General features: G+C 33.2%; 1 protein-coding gene across 3 annotated transcripts in view; it reads left to right on the forward strand.

Annotated features, from left to right (window-relative positions):
* Positions 1-24,810, forward strand: part of LOC115987625 (protein ACCELERATED CELL DEATH 6-like) — a 59,818-nt gene that overhangs the window by 25,600 nt on the left and 9,408 nt on the right. For 2 of the 3 annotated variants that reach the window (XM_031111210.1, XM_031111211.1), the window contains exons 4-8: positions 4,393-4,917; positions 5,021-5,170; positions 15,917-15,982; positions 20,618-20,647; positions 20,748-21,175. In XM_031111210.1, the coding sequence (XP_030967070.1) occupies positions 4,393-4,917; positions 5,021-5,170; positions 15,917-15,982; positions 20,618-20,647; positions 20,748-21,175 (1,199 nt within the window). The remainder of the gene's footprint in view (positions 1-4,392; positions 4,918-5,020; positions 5,171-15,916; positions 15,983-20,617; positions 20,648-20,747; positions 21,176-24,810) is intronic. The other variant, XM_031111212.1, reaches the window with a different exon arrangement.

Consider the following 24,810-nt stretch of genomic DNA (forward strand, 5'->3'; position numbering starts at 1 on the left):
GGTTATATTTGCCAAGCTACATACCTGCGACAGTGCTACTCAGCCTAAAATTTTTGATTGAAAAGATAAAATGAACTTTATTTTGATATTGGCAAATAATTACAGAAATTCTCATTTTTGTGCAATCACGTTTTTAATATCCTGTGAAAGACTTTGTAGCTGAATTGACACTTTTTCACGCACAAAGTGCTTGGAGGTTTAAGGAGGGGAGGTGAAGGGTTTGAGCTGCAGGGTTTACAGAATATTGTAATTATCTCGATAAAAAAAAACACCTCTTCAATATCCTAAGAGCATTAACATTAGTTGTTGCCCAAAAAAGGAAAAATATATATATATATATATATATTTTCACACACCAAAACTTACTTTTGTTACTTTAATATAGCATTTGACAAAACATTCTACATTACATGTTCTAATTTCATGTTTTATTCCTTTATTTATTCATTTCTCTCTCTCTCTCTCTCTCTTTTCCTCTTTGTCGGTTTGTTTGAAACTCACCACCCCCCCCCCCCAAAAAAAAAAAAAAAGCTCACCACCACTGAAGGGGAAATGAAAACCCCCAAAACACGATCTGAAACTCACCATCATTGAAGGATAAAGAAAATCAATTGACCCACTTATTAAAACGAATAGAAAACTCCATGTACTTCCTTGTAGAGTAGAACCCATGAGATGGCAAGGTGGCGTGTCGAGGCATGATGGACAATGGCAGCTAGAGGTTGAAGGTTGGCTTGAGAGAGAGAGAAGGAATAAGAAAAATGATTTTAGTTTTAGCATTTGGGTCTGTATAGTTCTACTAATAGAATTGTATGGTCACAAATGCTAAAAAGTTTTGTCATTTGAAACATCTCATAAAACTTGCTTTTTGGTTTTTGGTGTGCTAAATGCTAAAAGCAATCCTGATACTAGTGCTCTAATTAACCCTCTTTATGGCATCTTTGTGGCCCTAGGAATCGGGCCTCAATCTAATTACTCAAGAATTTTGATTTTTTCCCCCTTTGGGTGGTGTTTGACCGTGTCTCTTCTTTTTTTGTTAGAACATGTTTATTTTCAAATGGATTTTTATTTTTTCTAATTCTACTAGTTCACTCAATTAAAACATTAAAACGTGAAGAGATACTTAGGTCATATTAAAATTGAGATAAAGTTTGGCTACAAACTTAGCTGTAACCTAACTGTACAACTCCCATTAAAAATATTAACATGATTTTACATATTTTGAAAATTTAACTGTTATATTGTACATTATTTCTATTAACACATATCAAATTTTGTGCCAATTGGATATTATTTACAATTCGATCTATAAATTTATTTTATGCATACTTTTAAACTACCAAAAAAAAAGAGAAAAAAAATTGAGATTTAGATATTTGATTGATAACATAGCTATTGATCTTTGATTTTATAAAAAATTTGCAAGTATAGAGGATATTAGAAGAAAACGTAATTTAGTGGTGAATTTGTTAAAATTCACATATAAAAAAACGATATTAAATGAAGTTGTATCCTAATAAAGTTTGTTGTCAAAATTTGTCTTAAGAATTGGTTATATTCATATATATATGTGTGTGTGTGCGCGCACACACTCTGTGTGTGTGCCTGCTTATGCGTGTGCAATGTGTGTGCGCCTGTGCGTGAGAGTATTGAAAACAAGACAAAAAAGAGGAAGGGCAAAACATAGAAAGCTAAACAAAGGGGGCTAGAGATAAATCAAATGAGAGAATTTTGAGGCATTAAATTAAATGACATGGATAGTAGTGTTTGATTATCGTTGGATGTAGTGGAGTCTGGTTCAAAAATGGTGAAAAACTTAAGAAGTTACAGTAGCTATAACTTGAAGCAAACAAACATACACATAAAAACATTTACATGTCATTTTTTAATATATATTTTTTAGTCAAACTTAGTTTATATTCTATATTTAAACTCTACATTAGAATCATGGTACATTGCCAAGGGCTTTGTAGCATAATTTACATATTTTAGTATTTCTAATGGAGACATTTCAAATCTCTCTTCCTCAACTATTGATGTATAACAATAATAGTTTTGGTACAACATATTTCTTTAAATAATAAAATTTATTATTCCTTAAACATACACAATCAAAATAAAATGCCTAATGTTAAAATATATAGTTATACATTAAAACTCAATCATGATAAATGTTTATTAATAACTACCATAATTATTAAGTTCCATATTTTGATAGAAAAAAATAAAAATAAAAGAGAAAAAAATTATATTATGTTAAGTTTCATGTGCATTGTACAAGTTACCAAATATTGTGTGTGTATATATATACATATTCTTATGTATATATAGTTTGTTCTTTAAAATTGTTACAGATAATTTGTTCTCTTTATAAATTTAAGAATTTTTAAAAGTATTTGTCATCTCTCTATCTCTACAAATATATCATCCTATTATTTTGAGTGTGTTTGAATGATATTATTATTTTTTGTGGTGGTTCACATTCTTCTATTTTATGTCACACGATATTCTATTTTCCTAATATTTTTGCATGTATAACTAAAATTTTTTAGTTTAAAATTTATTATTCTTTTAAGAAGATTATTATGATAATCAAAACTTACCATAAAATTATAATTGTTTCACTCAAATAATTGATAGACACATTGAAATAAATAATAGATATTGTGTTTTGATATCAACTCAAAGTCTCATATCCAAAATAACTATGTATTAATTCAAACAAAAATCAAATCAAAACTATAAGAGGGAGATAGAGAACTTGTGATAGGGAAGTCAAAAAATATAAACACCAAAAATATCAACCCAAATTAGAGTGGTATAAAACACAAGCATATATTGATTAACCTAAAATTGAGTTGAAAGAAAGAATAAAAAAATGAAGAGAGAGAAAGTATAATCACCTTTTTTGGGAACAATTTTGAGAAAGAATGACAAATTTATAAAAAAGAAGATAAGAATAAGAAGAGTCAAAATAAAAGATATAGTCTTAAACACCAAATATTCCAAGGCATGCTATGTAATAGAATAACATTATATCATTATACACTCTCTTTATAATGTAATAAGGTAACATCTAATGATCAAGGAAAAAAAATGGAAACAACTTAAAAATACAAAACCAAGTTGCATCAACCCAAAGAAGGGTTCTAAAGAATATAAAAATTCATCATCCTCAAAAGAGGGGGGGGGGGGGGGAGAGAGAGAGTCATTTCTTTGTGTGGGAAAAACATAGATTAAATGAGAGAGAGAGAGTAAAAAATTTATAGTTAGAAGATGGGGAGAAAATGAGCCAAAATAAAAGAAAGAGAAAGTCATGGAAGAAAAGTAATAGTAAGGAAGAGATAAGTAAGAAGACAAAAAGATAAAATGAAGGGGGAAATATTGGAGAAAATGTAATACTAATTAAAGAAATTTTTTTTTGATAGATAATTACAATAACTGTTAACCCTACAACTTGAACCATTTCTCTCCTAGATCCCCAAGATCTGTGTGCATGGAAAGATGCTAATTTAGTTACAAGGTCATTCATAGTAATTTGAAAAATTAATAAAGAGAAGAAATAGTAAAACAAGAGAGAGAAATGGTTGGAATTTGGAAATATGTTTATAACATAGCACAATGACACTATAGCAAAATTAATTGCCATGCTTCTACTCTTTTATATTATATAAATGCATTATGGACATTTGTTAATGAATTCAGATGACATAAGTTAAGGTCATTTAATATTCTATTAAATAATTTTTTATACATTTTTTTTAAATAATGCTAAATTGAAGATAAATATTAAAAAAATCACATACAACTACAATAAATTTGTATGTGTAAACCAATAAGCTCTATATATATATATATATACTCCCTCCGTCTCACTTTATTTGTTCTATTTGAAAAGTCAAATATTTTAAGGGAACATTATTTATTGTCTTGTCTGTCGTATAAAAATGTATAAGTTCACAAAACTACCCTTAAATAAATTTATCAGCTTTTTTTAAAATGAGTTATTCTTAATGAGGCTTAGGGGTATAATAGGAACATTAGTAAACTGCTAACTTTTATTTTTAGAAACATGATAATATTGTGGAACATCTCAAAATGGAATAGAGGACAAATAAAGTGAGACAGAGGAAGTATTTTTTTTTTTTTTTTGAGAAGCAAAAACCAAAGAGCCATTGACAATTATGTTTTCTTTTTTTCCCAATGAATATGCATTACAGTTTATAATTGAGTATTTATTATTTTTTAACTTGTGTGCTATCTAGAGGTAAAGATCATCTTGTTGTTGTTATTAGATTACTCTAATTTTTATTTATTTATTTATTTTTTAAATTTCTATAGTGAAAGTGAATAAAGAATTTAAAAAAAAAAAAAAACGTTGGCGCTTGGCAGGGTCGGAGAACAGTGACTCAGAGAACAATGACTTGGAGAACGGTGGCTTGAGTCTTGAACAATATAAAAACTTTGAAGAGCTTGTCAGCAAAGGAAAATGGTACGCTGTTAGGCAGTTCGTAAATGACCATAACGAGGCAGTGAATATAAGACTCTCAGATACGGGAGGTACGGCTCTACACGCTGCTGTCCTAGCTGGACGAATGAACATTGTGAAGGAGTTCATAGAGCTAATGCATGAAGAAAGCTTGGAAATACAAGATTATGAACGTCTCACGGTTCTTGGTTGTAGTGTTGTTGTTGGAAACATCGAGATGGCAAAATGCATAATTAACAAGAACAAGAAATTACTTAGCATTGGAAATGGAAGGCACCAATTCATTCCGGCCGTGTTGGCTATTACAAATAACAGTATAGCTATGGCTCGCTCTCTCTATGATGACACACCTCCGGAAGATCTAAGGCCAGAGAAGGGCTTCGATGGTGCTACGTTTGTTACCCGGTGTATTTATACCGGAGCCTTTGGTAAGAACTCAAGATTTGGTTGTACCTTTATTGCTATTTTTATGATTTAAAATCTTCGGTATAATTTTCTATAAATTAATTGCTTCCGTTTGCGACTCAATAGATTTGGCATTGCATTTGCTCAATAGAACCCCTACTTTGGCTACTGCTCTGGATACAAACGGGGAGTCTCCTTTGTTGGCATTAGCGTGCATGTCTTATGCATATCCGAGTGGGAATCGGCTCATATTTTGGAAACAATGGATCTACCAAAGTGAGTATTACTCCCTTTTCTCGTACTTCCGATTAAATTATTCTCCTATTTTGCACACACCGTGGATGGATCTAATTTGTAAAATGATTACCGGTTGCCCTAGCACCATATAAATAGAATAAAATAAAATAAGTAACGGAAACATTGATCAGATTTCTTTTTTAATGTGTGTGGGGGGAGGGGGGTTGTTTAAATAAATGTAATCATATATTAAACAGATAATTTAGAGATGGGACAAAACTTCTCATGGTACAAATTCACATTATCATAATAAAGCAAAATACAAATGTCCACCGAGACTATTAAAAACAACTAATTATTGTTGTAGATTTGCTTCCTTTCTAGCAAGAGCATCCACACATTAATCAGTCTCACGGAAGTAATACTTCATTTACACCCAAGGAATCTACCTGAGAAGGTCTATGCTGTCCATTATAAGGAGTGTATGGTGCAAATTTTTACTATAAGACTCCTCATCCATTCAAAGACAACGTTTGCAAGTTCAATCTCTACAACTTGTAAATTTAGATTAATGCACATTCTACGTCCATCTTCTAGAGCACACGGCTCCACATCAACACTAATAGCAACACCTATCGATTAGGTAATTCCCATAATCCAAAGGCCTCTATGGTCTCGAATGACGACTAGCTATGCTTGGGTTGCCTAACAAATAGCCATCAATGTTGAATTTGCACTAACCTTCCTCAGGTTTGGTGCATCTCACCCTTAATTCCCTTGCTTGCTCTTGTTCATGCAAACCGAGCAACACATTAGGACTATTCAGTAGCAAGGTGTTTCGCTTCTTTCACAAGATCTTGGTTCATAGGTAAGGTTTTAAAGATCACATTGTTTCAGTAAAGCCTAAGGCTCAAAATAGCAAATGTGAAAATATATTCCAAGGAGTGGAAGATCCTTAGACAAAGCAACAACTCAGAAGGCTGTTTTGCTTCAGCCTGCCAAGTTTCATGCAATTCCAACTTTGAGGCCTATGATTTCTACTAGTGTCTTTTTGCGTTGCACGTTAATTTCAAGTGCATTTGTGAGAGTCTAGAGAGGCCATGGCGATCTTTTTTTCATCAATTTCAAGCACGCATTCCTAAATATGGCATATATATGAAGCAAAATGCAAATATAATGCAATGCATGAAAATACTAAGAATAATAGATAAAACTCATTGCCCAATTTGAACAAAACCAAAAAAAAACCTAGGTCTAAATGCAATGAATGATGAAGATGCTTAAAGAAAAAGAGATTAGAGACACATACTGAGGTTTTGGGAGAGAGAGTGGGCCAAAAATGAGAGAGAGACATTATTTTGAGATTTGGTTTGAGAGAAATCGAGAGGAGGCGAAGACAAAAAGAAAAGAAATGTTTGAAATGAGCTGCAAAATTGGACTAGGTATTTATAAAATGTGTGTCTTGATTAGTCGAGAGGGTATAGAGGAGGTGTCAAGAGACAAATCTTGTTAGATCAAAGAGAAATCGAAGAGGTATTAGGCAAAGCAGAAGCTTTGGAAAGTAGTCTCGATATGTGGGGCGGCAAATGTTAATGAGTATCGAGATGCCTCGATGAATCGGATGAGGAATCCAAAAATCTTGATAGATTGGAGTAGGTTTCGAAAAGCTATCGAGAAGGTAGTGGCTTAGGAAAGCAAGCTCGGTAGATCGGCTAGGAGTCAAAACATATCGAGATAAGCTTGATAGATTGAGGAAGGTATCGAGTAGCAAAGAAAGATGCAATATGAAAGATGCTAAAGCAACCCTAGCCAAATATTTAGAACCCTCAACCATGCTTTCTACGGCTAAATCACTTTTAAGCTGAACCAATAAAATTAGCCCAAGTATAAGTGATTAACTAGTTTCCATATAACAAGAACTAAGCTACACAAAGCAAACCAATTGTAAAGCAATATGGAAAGAGGATAAAAGCATGCAAACCATAGCTAAACACCATGACATGTTTAGGAAGATGAAAACCTTAAACATCAGGCAGAAATACCTTTCCCCTAAGCGCCTATCGGAAATCTCTACTAGACAAGATAGTTGCAATACAAAAGATCACTATGAACCCTCCAAGCTCATATGCCTAAGTGTACTTGAACCCTCCAAGCTCCAGCAAGCAACCGACTTCACCGAGCCATTTCTCTTTCTAGCTTACTAGAGAACCTTCATTGTAGCACCAATGGAAACTTCCAAAATGAATTAGATTTTGAAAGTGGTTTCTCAAGTTTTCAAGAACCTTCACTCAACTCACAGGGTCTATGTATGGGTGAGATGAAGGAATACAAAATCTCAATCAAAGATTGAAAAAGATGTAAAAGAGATGATAAAGTTGTTTTTGCTCAAAACCAAAAGCCCTCTCCTTTCTTACAAAGGTTGACCTCTTGGATATTCAACTTATGTTCTAGGGTTTGGTAAGATCCTTATCTGAAGGCCTAGCCATGTACAACAACTGTGAGGATGTATGTTGACAGAATTACAGTGGCTAGAATATATACAGAGAGCATGGTACAATGATTGTGCAACTTGCAACCTTGTTGTGGCCTAGTTGGTTGCGACTTGCCTAGTCATCACTCTTATCCTAACATTTTGCCATGTGTCACTTGTGGGCAGAGCTGGTCCCTTGAGGTTGCCTGAGATCTTGAGATGACTCTGAACGCAGCTTTCCAAACTGCAGATGAGGCTCAAGTACTACCCTAAATACAATTAAGTTTCAGAAAGATAAATTAAAATGAAAATAAATACATACTAATTTGTCACTGAATAAAGCCAATTAACAGAGTTCTTATAATATAAGACATGTAATACTAAAAACTCACTCAATAAAAAGAGAATTATACATATGAATGAAAAACTCAAAACTTCAAGACAATTTCAAACATCAAATTTTGAACTTTTTATCAAGATCTCTCAAGCATACAACACTAAACCAGCTATCCAGTTTTAATTTGAGAAATTAAGTTTAGACAGTTTCGCATGCTTACACCAATACATGAGTCACTTTAAATGGCCAACTACACAACTTATAGTCATTTAACTTGAGTAACAAGGACTATGCGTGAAGTGTGTGAAAAAAAATTTGCAAGTGAGCACATGCGATTCATGATGTGAATTAATTGAATGAGAGAACCGTATACATTCGCATCTTATTCATAATAGTTTGATGGAGACTATCATCTTTAAGGCTCATCATATAATTGCCACATCTCCTACACTGTTTGTAATCATGTTTAATTTAAGCATATTTTGACACTACTTAGCTCAAAGCACATGAAAGAGAGAGAATAAACAACTCTTCAAATGTACCAGTACATATACACCCCTTTTTTTTTTTTGTATTTTTTAATTTTACAATTTTTTTTTTTTTTTGAAAATTTTCTGAAAAGCAATAAAAGATAAACGAGCATGCAAAAACCATAAAAACAAACATGAAAGATAAAACAACAATAATAAGCTAGACAACCAAAAATGAAAGCAAAGTAAAGCATATCTTAACATGCAAATGAGCACACAGTATGAAGATATGCAATAATAGAGTTTGATGAGATATAGAAATAATTCAACCACGGACCAAAAGATGAAGATCAGTTGGAACTATCCTTTTCCATCCACACAGCCTTGGGATTAGACTGTGTTGAGGTCGAGGCTTTCTTCTTTTATGATCGACGTCAAGTACGTCGAGCATTGTTCATATTCCCTTGGAACTAAGATATGAGGGTCAAAGCTTTGATCAGCTCACCAAGTATAGGGTCTTGCACCTTATTCTGACTTCTCATGTTAGGCACGCCATTCTTCTTTTGGCTAGCAAGAAGCAATTGGGACGGGTGTATCCAGTAGTACCATAGTGTTGGAAAATATGAAGGACGAGTATTTTCTCTAGAAGAATTTCCTATTGGAGGATTTACTTTAAGAGGGTTTCCTTTAGGAGGAGCTCCAAGAACAGACTTACCCTTACCACCCTTAAGTGCAACACTCTCAATTTTTATATTATCAGTTTGAGAAACAAAACCTACATTAATGCTGAATGGCTTAGAAGCAGTAGGAGTAAGAGTTAGAACCAACGTACCCTAAAAGTGACTTGTCTGAATAAGATTTCTGAACACTTTGCATCTGATCAAGCTTGGTACTAGATGTTTTCATATCTAAGGGCATCAATGATTTGGTTTCTCTCATCAATTTTAGTGGATAAGTTCTCTTTATCAATCTCCACTTCACCCAGCTTCTTCAAGGGGAACCTATAGAGCTTCTCATACTTTTTAAAATTTCTGTAAAGATTCTCATAGGCCTTTTTAATGTCATCTTGTTCATCGGGATTTTCAAATTGATTTTCATCAAGAACTCCTTCCCGATTCTCTACAATACATTCAACCTTGATACCATCTTCAACATTGGCAGAAAAAGCCATATTCTTCCTTTCTTGATCATTATCAGAATCACTTTTTGGCTTAGTATAACTGAAGGTCGCAGCTAAGGCTCTACTCTTCCCTATGGACTTGGGATAGGTAGGACACTCTTGCTTCATATGACCATATCTCCTTGACATCCAAAGCACTTGGGTCCGGAGGGTAAATTCGAGTTCTAACTAGCATCCTTATACTCCTTCCTAGGTCTATCACTTGATTCTTAGGAGCAAAACTAGATTTTCTAGTATCTTTGTCTTTGGTTTTAACTTTGACATTCTTCATAAACTTCTTAAATTGCATAGTTAATAATTCTTTAGCCCTTGACAACTCATCATTAAAAAACTCTATCATCAACTTCCTCTATGGATTTGAGAGACATGGTACTACTCTTCACCATTCCTTATTTTATATAGACCCATCTCATAGGATTGAAGTTTCCAACTAATTCAGTCAAAGGAATTGTATCAATATCCTTGCTACTTCAATGACAGTGATCTTAGTATGGAATCTTTTAGGTAGGGACCTAAGGTTTTTCCTAGCAATTTTGGGTTCAGTTATAGTTTCACTGGATTGAAGGCAGAATTCACAATATCTTTGAGTTTAGCATATAATTCACCAGAGGTCTCATCCTCTTCTATCCTTATTTCTTCAAAGCTACTTGTGAGTCTTTAAAACTTAGTAGTCTTTACTGTCATAGTTCCTTTATAGCTAATCTCAAGAATAGACCATGCATCCTTAGTAATTGCAGTGATGAATATTTCTTGAACTCTTCATTGTTCACACCAATATAGAGAGCATTCAAAGCCCTACTATTAAAAAACTGGCATCTATGATCTTCTCATCATCTCAAGTAGTAGCAGGTTCACTTGGTTTCTTCCAATAGACTTCAACAACCAACCATACTTTCTCATCAAGAGACTGCAAAAAAGCTTTCATGTGAACTTTTCAATATGCATAGTTAATACTATCAAACAAAGGAGTAATAATAAGAGATTTTTTGTGATCCATGACAAAAAACAAATTAAAACCTTATAAAATTGTGCTTCCCTAATTCCACTTGTTAGGTTATAAATTGACTCTAGTTAATTAATCAATTACCAAAGTTGATAAATTAGTCCAAATTACACATAAATCCAATTAAGGCACAATCAAATCACCTAACTAAATTAAGTGTAACAGAAAATAAGTTTGACAGCGTGATTTGATCACGATAGGAAAATCCCTCATAGGGAAAAACACACTGATTGAATTCAAGTCACCACTCCCAAAGGACCCACTAACAAGAATTGAAGTTACAAATACGTTTAATATTACCTATCTTAAAGTACTTATCTGTAGTAGAATCTATTGATCTATATGGAAGCTCAAATCCAATCCCCAATTGGACTACTTCTTGTAGAAAGACTACTCCTTTGCACGAATCTTCTATTCGTGACTATCACCATAATAACATCTTCATTGTTGTAGTTTTTGCAATGTTCTTCAAATCACGGTTTGATTAACTGGTAGTAGCTTAGTACAAAATCCCAGGAATATAAAACGTCTCAGCAATGATAATCCTGGTATGCGTGTGTCTCTCTATGTGTATAATGATGGTTATAAATATCTCTTTTATATGTTCTGGAACCCTAGTGCATAAATTCCAAGATGGGCCAAGTCTTTGTTGGCTAAAACCTCGATAGATCAAAAGGTATCGAGCTAGGTATTGAAATTCATTTATTTTCGATAGATCGAGAGGTATCAATGTCCTATTTCTCAACTTTTCTTGAGCATTTTTGTGTCTTTAATTCATACCACTTGTTGACTACTTGTTGTTGTTGAATAATTTTAACTAAGACTCAAGATACATCAAAAATGCGTTTTGACTAGAATATGTCCATAAAAATATGACCCTTACCAAGCTCAAACTTCAACTTAATACTAAGTTTTCGAGCATAAAATCCAACACAAGTACATTATCAAGTCCATATTTAGCCAATTATTAAGCCTATTTGGTTTTGAAGAGTGGTCCCAACTCTCAATTACTTAAAGTCTTAGTAACTTATGGGTTTAATTGTCAAGCTTGTATCAAGCTTATTACGCAGCTCATAAATGAGCCTAGGGTCAACTTGTTTTTGTTTTTCTTCTCAAAATAGAAGGTTCATAAGATTCAATTGGCAGCTTAGGGAGTCTAGCCCACATTGCATCATGAGAAACTAGCAGAAGATGGCCTACAATTGGGATCCCAAATTCTAATGGCGAGGAAGAGCTCACCAATAAATCAAGGGCCTCCTCTAAGAATTTGGTCGAAGTCATCCTTGGATTCAAACCTAAATAAGAAATAATCCTTTCCTTGGTTCACAAAATCCATTCTCCATAAAGCTTTCAAAAGGTTCAACACTCTGGTATGAAGGGATTGAACATCAACCTTTCTTGCAAATAGTTTGAAAATGAGTTTCACGACCCAGCCTCCTATTCTGGATTTGCAACCATGACCGGCATGTTAACATGAAGCAAACTAAACCTGTAAACAAAAACTTTGCTACTTGATAAATTGAGCATCTTATATTCTTCTCCAAGTCATTACAAAAACCATCAATTACAAATATGCGGCAATGTTACATAATAAAATATCTAATTACATCAAATGTTCCAACTTTCAACTATTGATTTTTAAACACAAACTCTCTTTGGAAATAAGATTAAACCTACTAACATAGAAAGTGAGAATTAAATACACCTACGTCTGGCTCATGTAAATCTCATAAGAATGAAGAAAAGAAAAAGAAAAAAAAAAAAAAAAAGAGTACTGTATTCAAAACTGCAGTAAAAAATTGTTACTAAGAAGTTCATATAAATGATTTAAAAATGTTGACAAGAACAATGGAAAAAAAGAATTGATTAGAATAAATAAGTTGTAAAACTATAATTCAAAGCAGTAGGCGTGACAATTAAGTTGGATATCAATTTGGCACAATCACAACTTGTTGAGACTTAATTTTTATAATATAACTAGTTACTAACCCATGCAATGCATGGAAGCGTTCATCAAAAAGTTCAATAAATAAAAAAAGCCATATCAAATCATTTGTGGAAAAGATCCACATAGGAAAAACAAATTTATGTAGAAAACGTAAAACATATTTTAATCAATTTTTTTGGGGTTTACTTAGTCATTAACCCGTGCAATATACGTGAAGTTTGAAAAAATTATATTTATATATGAAAACTTCCCTACAATTTAAAAGAGTCAAACCTCCCAAATGGAGTAGGAAGAGAGGAAAAATGCACGGAATTGGTTTGATTTATACATTTTTGAATCAAACCTTCCGAACTCTAATTTGTCCAAAAATCTCTCATAAAACTCTTTGGTCCTTTTGAACTCACCCTCTAATATTTCAAAACCAACGTATGCCTGTCATTAAATAAATAATTATTTTGTTGTCAATTATCTCAAAATCAACATAGTCAACATGCTTTAAAAAAAGAGAAATGTTATGTCTACAAAATATTCACAACATTTTTAAAACAAATTTTAAGGGACAGGTTGTTACTGGTTCAAATTTAAACCCATTAGTAAAATAACTTTTTTGTCCACTAATAAAAGCTTCATTACAATCAAATCAAATTGCAATATTAGTAACAAAAAAAAGTGGTCATCACATTTAGAGAATTTTGAGATATCAAGTGGCAATATAAATTATATTATAAAAAAAATTGCCCCTATATATGCTACAGAAAGAAATGAATGATGAAATATATGTTGCGCTTATAAGTTCTTTTTTAGGTTTCATCTCTTGTCTACTATATAAGTCCCTCTCATTCACAAAACTTGAAAAGTGTAAGTACCTTCGCTAAGAATAATTCCTAGTTCAATATCAATCCTACCACTAAATAGTGTACCAAATTATTGAAGAATCCAATGTAAAAGATCCCCTAAACTTTCAAATACACAATCTCAAAGACCATTGTGATTCAATTCATCTCCTTTCTACTATCAAAACCTATGTCATTCATAAAACCTGAACTTGTCTTCAAAAATTAAATACCAAAACAGTAAAAGTAAGTCTAAGTTCGGTACCAATCCCACTATCAATAGACTACCAAGTCAATCAAAATTTTTATTGTATGACCTCATATTCACAAATCAAAAATTCTTTTCTGAATATACATTCAAAAACACCAAGCCACCTCTCAATAACATCAAGCCACCTTTAAATTAGACCCAAATTCACTGAACTCACAATTCATTCTCAATTATAAATTTCGAATTTGCAAAGAAAATCCTAAACTCTAATTTCAATGCACAAACAACCACAAAATAAATCATTAAAAAAAAAAAAATCAAACCTACTCTCAATATCCCCTAAAAGTTCAAATACACAATCTCAGAGACCATTGTGATTCAATCCATCTTCTTTTTACCTTATAAATCTATCTCATTCACAAAACCTAAAATTATCTTCAAAAGTTAAATACCAAAATGCTAAGTCCAAGTCCAAGTTCATTACAAATTCCCTCTCTCAAGAAGATGATTTTATATAATCCTGAAATTTCACCAGGAAGCTAATTTATAGCATTATAGCATCTTCATATCAGAAAATCATATCAACAAATAAACATATAATGGAAATAACATGGGTTCAAATGCACCCCTATACATACTATCAAATACTTACCCCAAGCAAGTCGTGAAAAATTAAATCAAAAGTTCCATTACACATCTTTCCAATTTCCATTGGTCTGCAAACTGTTGTATATATAGGTATATACAATGATAGGTTGTAAAAATGATGGTTGAGTTTGGAGAATATGGTTTCATAAAGTAAAAATTTGAAAATCTGAATTTTCTGAAATTTTTTGCCGAAATTTCTGGTGACCATTCAGAAAGATTGAAGAGGTTTCAATTTTTGTTAACCGTTTTATTAAAAAAAAAAAACTAACTGTCCATATGTGTCTTTTTGTGAAACATACGTGCTTTTTCATGAATAGAAGGTTATGTTCACTTGAAAAAATAACTAACTCTCCATACGTGCCTTTTCATGAATAGAGGCTCATGATCACTTGAAAAATAACTAACTCTCCATATGCGCCTTTTCATGAAATATAACCTTATGGGTATAAATAGAGGCTTATGTTCTCTTGGAAAACTAATTTCGCAAAAGAGAAAGTTTGAGAGAAACATAAGAAATCTTGTGATTATTCTCTAAAATTGCTATCTGTAGAACCCAACATCTTGGTTGTATCCTGGGGACAAATTTGCGATAACTCTTTAGTAACAAAAGTGTGGGGGGGGCAAATATTGTCTAAGAAAAATGATATAGTGCTTCAAAGTTATCTATTTTCTGTTTGTCTTTTATGATAATATTGTTCTTTCATTATTACTGTGTAATATCCTCAACACAAACCAAAGCAACACAAAGACGGCCACAAATGAGTAAGCAAAGAAAGAAGAGAGTGGATAGATGATGATGGCAAGCCACAGGAGGACTCATAGGCAAACAAATATTTTAGAAGCCATCACACACACTCAACCTTATCATTAACTTCCCAAAGAAGCCTCATGCCTTACCTTTCCTTCTCTTATGTGGCTCTCTCGCTTAACTCACTGGCGGCCCTATGTTGAAGGCAGACCACCCTGACCTGAAAAAAAAAAATTATCATATGTAAAGTTTAAAAATTTTATGATTTTTTACCCTTAAGAAAAATTTGTGACCATCCTAAATTTTTTTTTTTTTTTATACCCAACATAATTAAAGTCTGAACAAAATTTGACAACAAACTAGGTTGTAAACTAAGACTTAACTCCAACATAATTCAATTCTCTTCTAGTTATCTTGATATATTCTGAAATTTAAAGATGAAAAACATATTAGATCAAATTAAACTCAAGCCTTAACAAACTACAATTCAGACACAAACAAAAACCATTAGCAACTTAAAGCCAAGTCTTAGACAGTGTTTACAGAAGCGAAGCATAGAGACACAGACTGTGGTGAGAGAGAAGGAAGAAGCTGAAGCGTTAAATTTTCAGTATATGAGTCAAAGGTTTTCATTTTTGGGGTTTCCTCTGCGTATGGTTGCATAGTTTTTTGCTGAGTATTGTTGTTGCATAGTTTTTTGCTGAGAGATCGTTGTATAGTTTAAAAAACAAAGAAAAAACAAAGAAATAAATAAATGAAGAATAAAATTGTGAGAGTATTAAAGCTAATGTGGCAAATTCTTACGAGGTCAAGAAAAAGTCATAGACTTTGTTTTTATAGTATTTTATTTATTGATATATGATTTAACTATTTAAGTATAGACGGAGATTTTCTGTATATATGAATTCCTAAATTTGACTCGAGATTGATTCGCCAGTTCTGCTGTCAGCTACGCGCTTTCAATCGGCTGAAGACATCAATGGAGTTAGAATTATCAAATCAGGTGCGTTGCTGTGTAAACTCTCTTCCTTCAGATTTTTCGCTTTTTTGGGTCAAAATGAAAATTATATTTTGGGCAACTTTAGTTGTGTTTACATGATAAATAATAATAGCGTGATAAATTTTTTTCAATGAATATTAGAGAATTTCACTCCAAAACCAAAATAAGAGTTCTAAGTACATCCTCAACTCTACCGAGAACAACAAACTATACAACACCAATCAGAGCTAATATATCTGATCCAGTAATGGAAGAGATTATTTTGTGGGGGTCCACGTGAAGTTCAATTGAAATAATATATATATTTTTTTTTTTTAAAGGTCTAACCATCTAAGTTTGAGCGTTTTAGGGTTAAAACAATTTTTTATTTGAATTTTTATTTGATTTGGGATTGTGTCATCAATTGCACTGAACATGTTAAGATGCAATGCACTGGGCACAAGTTATGTCTTTTTTATTATTTTAGGTGAAAATAAAATTTATTTTATTATTTAATAAATATTTAAAAATATTATTTCAGCAAAAATAAAACAAAAAAAAAAAATCTTAATTTTAAAAATAGAGAAAAATGTAAGAATAACATTCACAAATTTTTCTTGCATTTTATTGGCAACCAAACATAAAAATACTTTCTTGATTTTACATTGACAAAAAAATCAATACACATAATATTGACATCAACATGGAGACCCATTTAATAATCGTGGCTGAACGGAATTGGCTTTTATAGATCTCTAGAGAAAATACGTTGGATGTCAGCTGTGTTCTTGGAGATCTAGGATGATGTTAGCAGTGGAGCTTAGCAATGCCACCTGGTCACCGATCGTCTCTCTCTATTTGTCTCTCTTATTTTCTCTTTGTTTCCTTTCCTATTTTATGATTGAGTTGTGGCTGTTGTCCTTTTGTACAAGCAGTGTGGGTGGGTGTGATTTGATTTCAGATTTTGGGAGTTTTGTGTAGATTGTGATTGAATAGGTTACTAGGTTACAAGTTAGCTCCACAAAGAGTTTAGATAAGGGTTGTCAATGGGCTGGGTTAGGCCAACTCAGCCTAGTTTTACTTGATCCATGGGTGCAATTTGTTGGGCATAGTGGGATATTAACTTGTTAATGGGCTGGGTCGGGTCAGGCTGAGCCTAAAGAGAAAACTCTAGCCTACAACCTTGCCCATGGGCAATGCCCATTTTGTCTTTAGCAAACATGACTACTGGATTGGGCCTAATGGGCTACCCATGGGCTTGTGTTAGTATCTTATTAAAAAAAAATTTTTATAAGAAAAAAATCAATTTTTTTTATAAGGGAATAATTAATCTATTTTTTTAAAGGTAAGATTCAAAGAATTTAATGCTTAATTATTATTATTATTCTTTTATAGTTAAATCTATTTAATTTTTTTTTTTTTTTTTGTTAATGGAAACCTATACAACAGAAACAACAGCTAGCAACGACTACACCTTGAAACTACCACCACTAAACTCCACAATACCAACACCACTTCACAATTACAACTAGCCAAATTATGACTCCAATCCCCACAACCAAGCACCCAATATTACCCACTTACCTAAGCTACACGATCAACACAAGTGCATTAAATGCCAAAACTCCCAGTATGCCATTATTGACATTCAAAACATGACAAGGAGCCAGGCCCATAAAAGCAAGGAAGACTGAGCCCATGGAAATGAGAAAAGGAAGAAGGTTTGGGCCTTACGATGGAGAAGGAAAGCCAGGCCTGTAAGAAAAAGAAAAATAAGTCTTAGACCCTAGAGAAGGAGGGATAAGAAAGGCTTGGCCCAAGGGTGTAAGGAAACCATGACACCTAAGAAAGTCCAAAGGAGCAAGTAGGATATGGGCCGAAGTTGCATAGGATCCGCCAACCTTAGGGAGTAGATCCTTGATGAAGGTTGGAAAATGCCAACCAGGATGAGGATGGTTTAGGATGGCATGCTCATATAAAAAGGGGCACGAAGGGCGATGGAGGTCCTGTCAAGATCAATTACCTATGAACCAAACGATAGTAACGGGGACAGATGTTGGTTTTGGGACCAACACCTATTGGGGGAAAGAAACAAGTTATAAGGAGTCAACATCAAAACTTCAAAACTTTGAGATGTCCCTTTTTAGACCTTGGGGAAAGAATAAGAAGCCTTGACCTTGGAGAAGAATTTGGACTTACTCAGAAAGGATCTCTTCTAAGAGGAAAGTCAGCAAGTGGGCTTTTTAGCTGCCAGTTCCTAGGAAAATGAAATTAGAGAAAAAAGGGAAAAGGACTAGCCACCAATGTTTTGGGCATAGCCTTGGTTCTAGTACCCAGAGCATAAAAGGAATGGATTGTTAACAAGTAAGAACCCTAAAAACAGTACTATAAAAGGGGCAGAGCCCCAGCTAAGATGGGTAAGCAAGAAGTATTCAGTGCTAGGGATCCTAAAGTGAATGTTTGAGGAATTCAAACTTCACAAGTCTTGGAAGCCTAAAGAAAGCTATCTAAGTCTGTGATTTTTTAACTTTATTGAGTGTTATGATATATCCTGGCAAAACGGGACTCAATGTACTTAGAAACTTAATATAATGAAGCATAATCTCACTCTATCTAAGGATCTTTGATGTTCTACTTGCATTTCTTTTATTTTGTTTGCCATTCCTTAGTTATTCATTCAACCAATATATATATATATATGTGTGTGTGTGTGTGTGTGTTTGTGTGTGTATTTGCGTTGTGAGGTTCATGTCTTGTGCACAGATTGTCTCGTACAACAGCCTAACAAGATCGCGGTGAGTCAAGCACAGTCCAACTAACAATTAAACACCTATCTATGGAGTCCCAAGATCCTTCATCATTATTGAGCTTGGGTACCATCCAAAACAGGAACCCACAGCCATAAATGTTAAAAGCTCAAATATTAGAACACAACCGAGCCTGTCCATGTCTTCTACGAGTTGATATTAAGGGCTAAGAGACTTAAACTTATTGTAAGCTCTAGTACTTGAAAACAAGTAAACTAACTTTAGGGTTAACCTAGAGTTTTTTACAATATAAACTTTATCGATGTGTGAGACCCGACCTAACCTAACCTACCCTTGGGAGAAAGCCAACTGATGAGGTGAGTTGATAGGCTCTCTCAATGTGTGAGAATGTATCACTTACACTACCTTACTTGTGCAAGGGATGTTATGACCATGTGTGGTATAGTGTATGAAGTTGTCACCAACCGTAAAAATTGGATTTTTGGGCATTACTTCTAACAATTTTTACTAAAGACAAGGGAATAGTGAGCAATTACGCTTTATCCATGATAGTAGGAGTTAATGATCACACTTAGAAAATTAATCTCTTACAAGGTGTGCCTACTCACTGATACCAATTGTTAATTTTGAAATGAAGTGGAAAACCAATAACTTATCATTTTTTTAAAGGTAAAATCACTCTAAAAAATCCAAACATGTAGAAAATTAGCTATAGAAGAAAGAATTACATTAGTCTACTAACAAAACCTTTCAAGCTAGACTTTATGTAACATCAGCAAGCATCCTCGTTTGCCTTCCTACCGCAGTGTCCCCAGCACGCTGTAATTCTTCTGCGCAAACTTTCTCCACGAGAAAATCTTGTCCACAACGACCCGAAACTTTGTTGCTTTAAAAAACTCTCCGGAGGTTTTCTACCAATGAACTCACGGGCATTAGTTGAGGTTTTTGTGGTTTGGATTAACAATATTTACAATGTTTTAATCTCACAATTAATGATCAACGTGAGAAACTCTCAATGAGTAACTCTGAAAGAGATCTCGAAGGGAGATACACTCAAAGTAGATGAATTGAAACTCTTAGGCTTGAGGAAGTTGGCCTCTTAAGATTTTCTCTTGTATGGCAGTCTCTCTCTCACTCCGTGTGTGTGTGTGTGTGTTAAATAGGCAACACAACAAGTCGATTCACTAGTCACACAAACTCGAGCAAGTGTGTTAAATAGGTAACACAAGAAGTCAATTCACTTTTCACGCAAAATTTGCTGGAGCGAGTGTCAAGTGAAGGTCAAGCGAAAATTTCAAGTGAGTGTGTGTGTTAAATAGGCGGCACAAGAAGTCAATTCACTGTTCACACAATTTTTCGCTCGAGCAAGTGGCAAACGAAGGTCGAGCAAAAATTCTATTCAAGTTTCAGTCAAGTGTGTGTGAGAGAGAGACAAGGGTTTGTTTGTATAGAAAAAACTAAGTTAAATAGGCAACACACCAAGCCAATTCATTGTTCACGCAATATTATCTCGAGCGAGTGTCAAGCAAAGGTTGAGCGTCAATTCTGTTTTAAGTTTCAGTCAACGTTCACTCAAGCGAGAATGATTTCGCTTGAATGAGTCTTTTGAAACTTGAATTTTCAATCTGCTATTGGACTGGACTTGATTCAATTCAAACTTGAATATATTATAACCCTTACAACACTTTGTTTTGGGCAAAGAATTTCATGCTTAGGAATTCTAGAAATCCTAGAAGGGTGTATCTCCCGGCTGATTTGAGACTAATGGTGCTAGTGAATCTAATCAACCTGTATACAGGGCTAATAATACACTTTATTATTTGTCTCCTTTTATAATTTCTCTATGTTGACTTTAAAGAACGGGTTTGAGTTTTTTTCCTCCACTCTGCAGATCGTCTTTCAAATCTCCTTAAACCCTTAGGTATGCTACATGCACTCAATGAATTTCACTTGTTAGTGATTAATTGTGTTCAATTATTTTTTGTTTTCTTCATTTAACATTGTTATGATTATTAACTTAGGAATCAAACAAATTTGTGAATTGAAATTGCTTCATCTCCAATCCTACGCACTCCTACGTCTCGTGTGCCAACAGTTACAAGATTTAAGTAAAGAACAAAAAGAAAATGTTCGTGCTGCCATCCTGAGAGCTGTCAAGAATGGGATATTTGAGTTTGTTACTGTTATACAGCGTGAAAGACCTGGACTTTTGAAGACCCTGGAAACTTCCTCATCGAGAAGTATTTTAAAGTCTGCTGTTCAACATCGTCAGAATAAAGTATTTTCCGTCTTATACGGATTACATACAAAGAACAAAAAACTATCAACTGAATTAGATCGCGAAGGAAATAGCATACTACATGTTGCAGCGATATTAGACTCTTCCACTGCATTAAAAAACGTCCCAGGAGCAGCTTTACAGATGCAAAAAGAATTACAATGGTTTAAGGTAATACATCTCACTTTTTACTGTTTCGGTTTACTTCCAGCACATATACTAAGTGTTTGTTTGGCATTAGTTGTAGCTTCTAACTTTTAGTTTTTATCTCTTATATACAACTTTTTAAAATTTCATGATTTTTCACTTTTTTTAAGGTACAAGTATACTTAAGTACATTTTTAGCTAAAAGTTATATAAGTTGTTCTTAAACGGACACCAAATATATTTAGACCTTTAGGGTTCATTTGGTTGGGAGTGAAATAGGGAAAATAGAAAATAGAGATGAGAAAAATTGAGAGAAAACTGTTTTTATGGGTGTTTGGTTACAGAGATGAGGAGAATGGAAAATTTGTGGGGTCTAAGTATTTTCTCCCCTGACCACCAAAATTGTATATCCCCAATTGGGAGAAAACAGAGGGCAGAAGAATAGATGCAGTCATTGACAGAACTACCTCCCCCCCCCCCCTCTCGGCCCCCTCCCTTTACGTGCTAGACTTGCTGGTTCCTCTTCTTCTCTCTCTCTCTCTTTTTTTTTTTTTTTTTTTTTTTTTGGGCATGATTTTTCTTTTCTAATAAATTTGGGTGATTGCCTTTTTTTTTTGGTTGTTTACCACTTTTTTGTTTTAATTGGGCATCAATTTTTAATAAGGACATATGAGTAAATTTATACAAACTCATTTTTTCATTCTTCCATTTTTCTACTCCCAACCAAAGACAAAGGAGGAAAATTAAAATATCTTATATCCTCCTACTTTTTCATCCCTTTCACATTTTCTATTTTCTCACTTTTTCATCTTTCCAACCAAATGGACTCTTATGCAACATATTGCGAAATTATCAAAATTGATTGATTAATCACACCAGCTGTAAAATAAATCAAACATAAAATTATATTTTACAAGTAGGCAAAGATTTCAATTAGTTTTATTGGGGCCAAGACCTCCAAGAAAAAATCATGTTTAGACCCCTAAGAATGGGTTAAACAATTAAATACATGAGACGAGAAATTGTCTACAAAATGAAAATCCCATCGAAAAAAACTCTGGAACCTAGCCTAGCTCAACAAATCCACTATGAAGAAGTTGTGATAGAAGCTAACATACAAGCCATCCAATACATGCAATCAAACAATTGTATCTAAGCTCTCTTCTAGGGCCGACTCAACCAATTTTGGGGTTTAAGTCGAAAACTTTAAGTGGAATTTTTTATTTTATTTTTTTATATTTAATTAAATTAAATAATATTTATTTAATTAAGACTATTTTCATTATTGTCTTCAATATCTTTTTAATGGATTATTTGTTGATTTTTTATTTTTCACCCAAAGTTTTTGTTGTGTTTTGTTTAATATTACTAACAAATTTATCTATAGATTCATTTTGAGATTCAATTTATTTTTCTAGTTTTTCCTTTTAAAAAAAAAAAATTAAAGTTATTTTATTTTATTTCTATTTTTTTTATATCTAGGTAGATATTTTCTAGTAAAAATTATTAATTTTAAAATATATTTATAAATAAATGAAACAAGGTTTATAATAGAAAATTACAATTTAACTAAAATAAATTTATAGAACAATAGACCTAATTTATCAAAACTAAGATTGCAACTTTCTAATGATGTGGTTACTTTATACTCCAAACTTGCACAAATAACTGAATAAATCAGTACTAACACAAAAATTAGATTATTCTTAAAGGATAACTATAGAAAATATATATAAAAAATACAAATTAAATAAATTACTAGAAATATTAAAAATAAACCGGAATAATAAAAATGGGAAAAATCAACTAACTAAAATATAAAAAAAAACTTTAAATAAAGTGACAAATGGGTTGATAGTGTCTAGATTGACAGTCTATAGTATAGACTCTTTATCTATTATTTTAAAAAGAATGTACATATATACTAGTTTATGTGTTTTGAATTACTGTGGAGTCTTTTTAATATACAATGCATTCTATTAACTAATAAAAGGGGCCTTAAGATATTTTTCAAAATCTAGGTAAAAGGGTAAATAAGTCTTAATTAAAATATAATATAACATTTTTTTATTTATTTAGAGGCCTTAGGCAACTGTCTTAGTCGCCTATATGCTGGAGTCGAACCTGCTCTCTTCTCTTGCTGCAACTATTAATCTAGCTTACATCTTCAAGGTAATCCAACACCGTAGTTCATTACCAACTACAAAATTGATCTTTTAGTCACTCCAAGGCCGCTTGAAGAATTTTGTCGTCTTTGTGGATTCACAAAGCACTCCAACTCACATAACAAGTGATCTTAGAGTTTGGGTAGAAATCAGACAATTTGGCTTTAATGAGGTTTTCTCAATGTGATCTGTGGCCGTCTCTCCCCTCTTTGGGTTATTGGGGTTTTATTTTCGTTCTTATTGCAAATTCAAATTGTTGTGCAAATAGCACTCAGGACTCAAATCAATAACAACAAATAAGCGGAAATTAAATAACAGGCTCACACAAAGAACATAAGAATTTACACCTCAGTACTCCCTCACAAAAATAATAAAAATATGAGTTGACTGCCTCTCTTTTTCTCTATTTTCTTATGTGGCTACACTTACTAGGTTATTAGGAATTCTCTCTTATTAATCAACTTTGCCGCACCTAAACATGTATATATGGATACATATGTTAAGTTGGCTAGATGAGATTCCTATTTCAATTGGAATTCTATCAACTTATGTTGACTTGGGCTTGGCAATACAAGCCACATGGGGCCCAACATCAACAAATCTCCACATTGGCTTGAATTGATCAAGAAACATGAGCAAACTTCTCCATTGCCTCCACCTTAGCCCTTTAGGGCTCACAAGCTGCAAAAATCAACCAAGTCCAAGTAGCCCTTGAGCTTGTCTGTTGGAACTGGCTTTGTCAACATATTAGGGGATTCCCAAGTCTTATTCTTCTATAGTGACTCCATCTCTTCTACATCTCTGTAAGACAATGGATCTCCATTGTTAGTTATGAGAGCAAAGCTAACCATGTCTTCAAAGCCATATCTCTGTGGTGCTTTGTGAACCCGCTTCTCTCTACCTTTACCAATTGAATAAGGCTCTTCTTGTTGCTATTGTGGATCAATCTTAGCATCACCTTCATCACTGGGTGAACTATTTTTGCCAAACTCCACCTCAGCAGTTAATTTCTCCTATGAACTATTATCACATGTCTCTGTTTCATTCTATTTCAACATGAAGGCTACATCAAATATGACATCTCTACTAGTCACCATTTTCTTTGTGATTGGATCTCAAAGCTTGTAGCCTTTAACACCTTTTTCAAAACCAAGAAATATGCATTTTATTGACTTTGAATCTAATTTGGAACGCTTTCCACTTTGCACATGCACATAAGCTGGACAACCAAAGATTTTTAGTCTCGAATAATCAACTGGTCTACTTGACCAAACCTCTTCTGGAATCTTGAAATCTAAGGCTGATGATGGAGATTTATTAATAATAAAGCTTGCTTTGTTAATTGTCTTTACACAAAACACCTTAGGCAACCCTATATTCAATCTCATGCATTTGGCTCTTTTTGCTAAGGTTTTGTTCATTCTCTCTACAACCCTATTCTACTGTGGAGTTCCTTTAACTATGAAGTGACGAATAATGCCTTTTAATTCACAA

Source organism: Quercus lobata, chromosome 4, assembly GCF_001633185.2.
Source record: "Quercus lobata isolate SW786 chromosome 4, ValleyOak3.0 Primary Assembly, whole genome shotgun sequence".
Classification (NCBI taxonomy): Eukaryota; Viridiplantae; Streptophyta; class Magnoliopsida; order Fagales; family Fagaceae; genus Quercus; species Quercus lobata.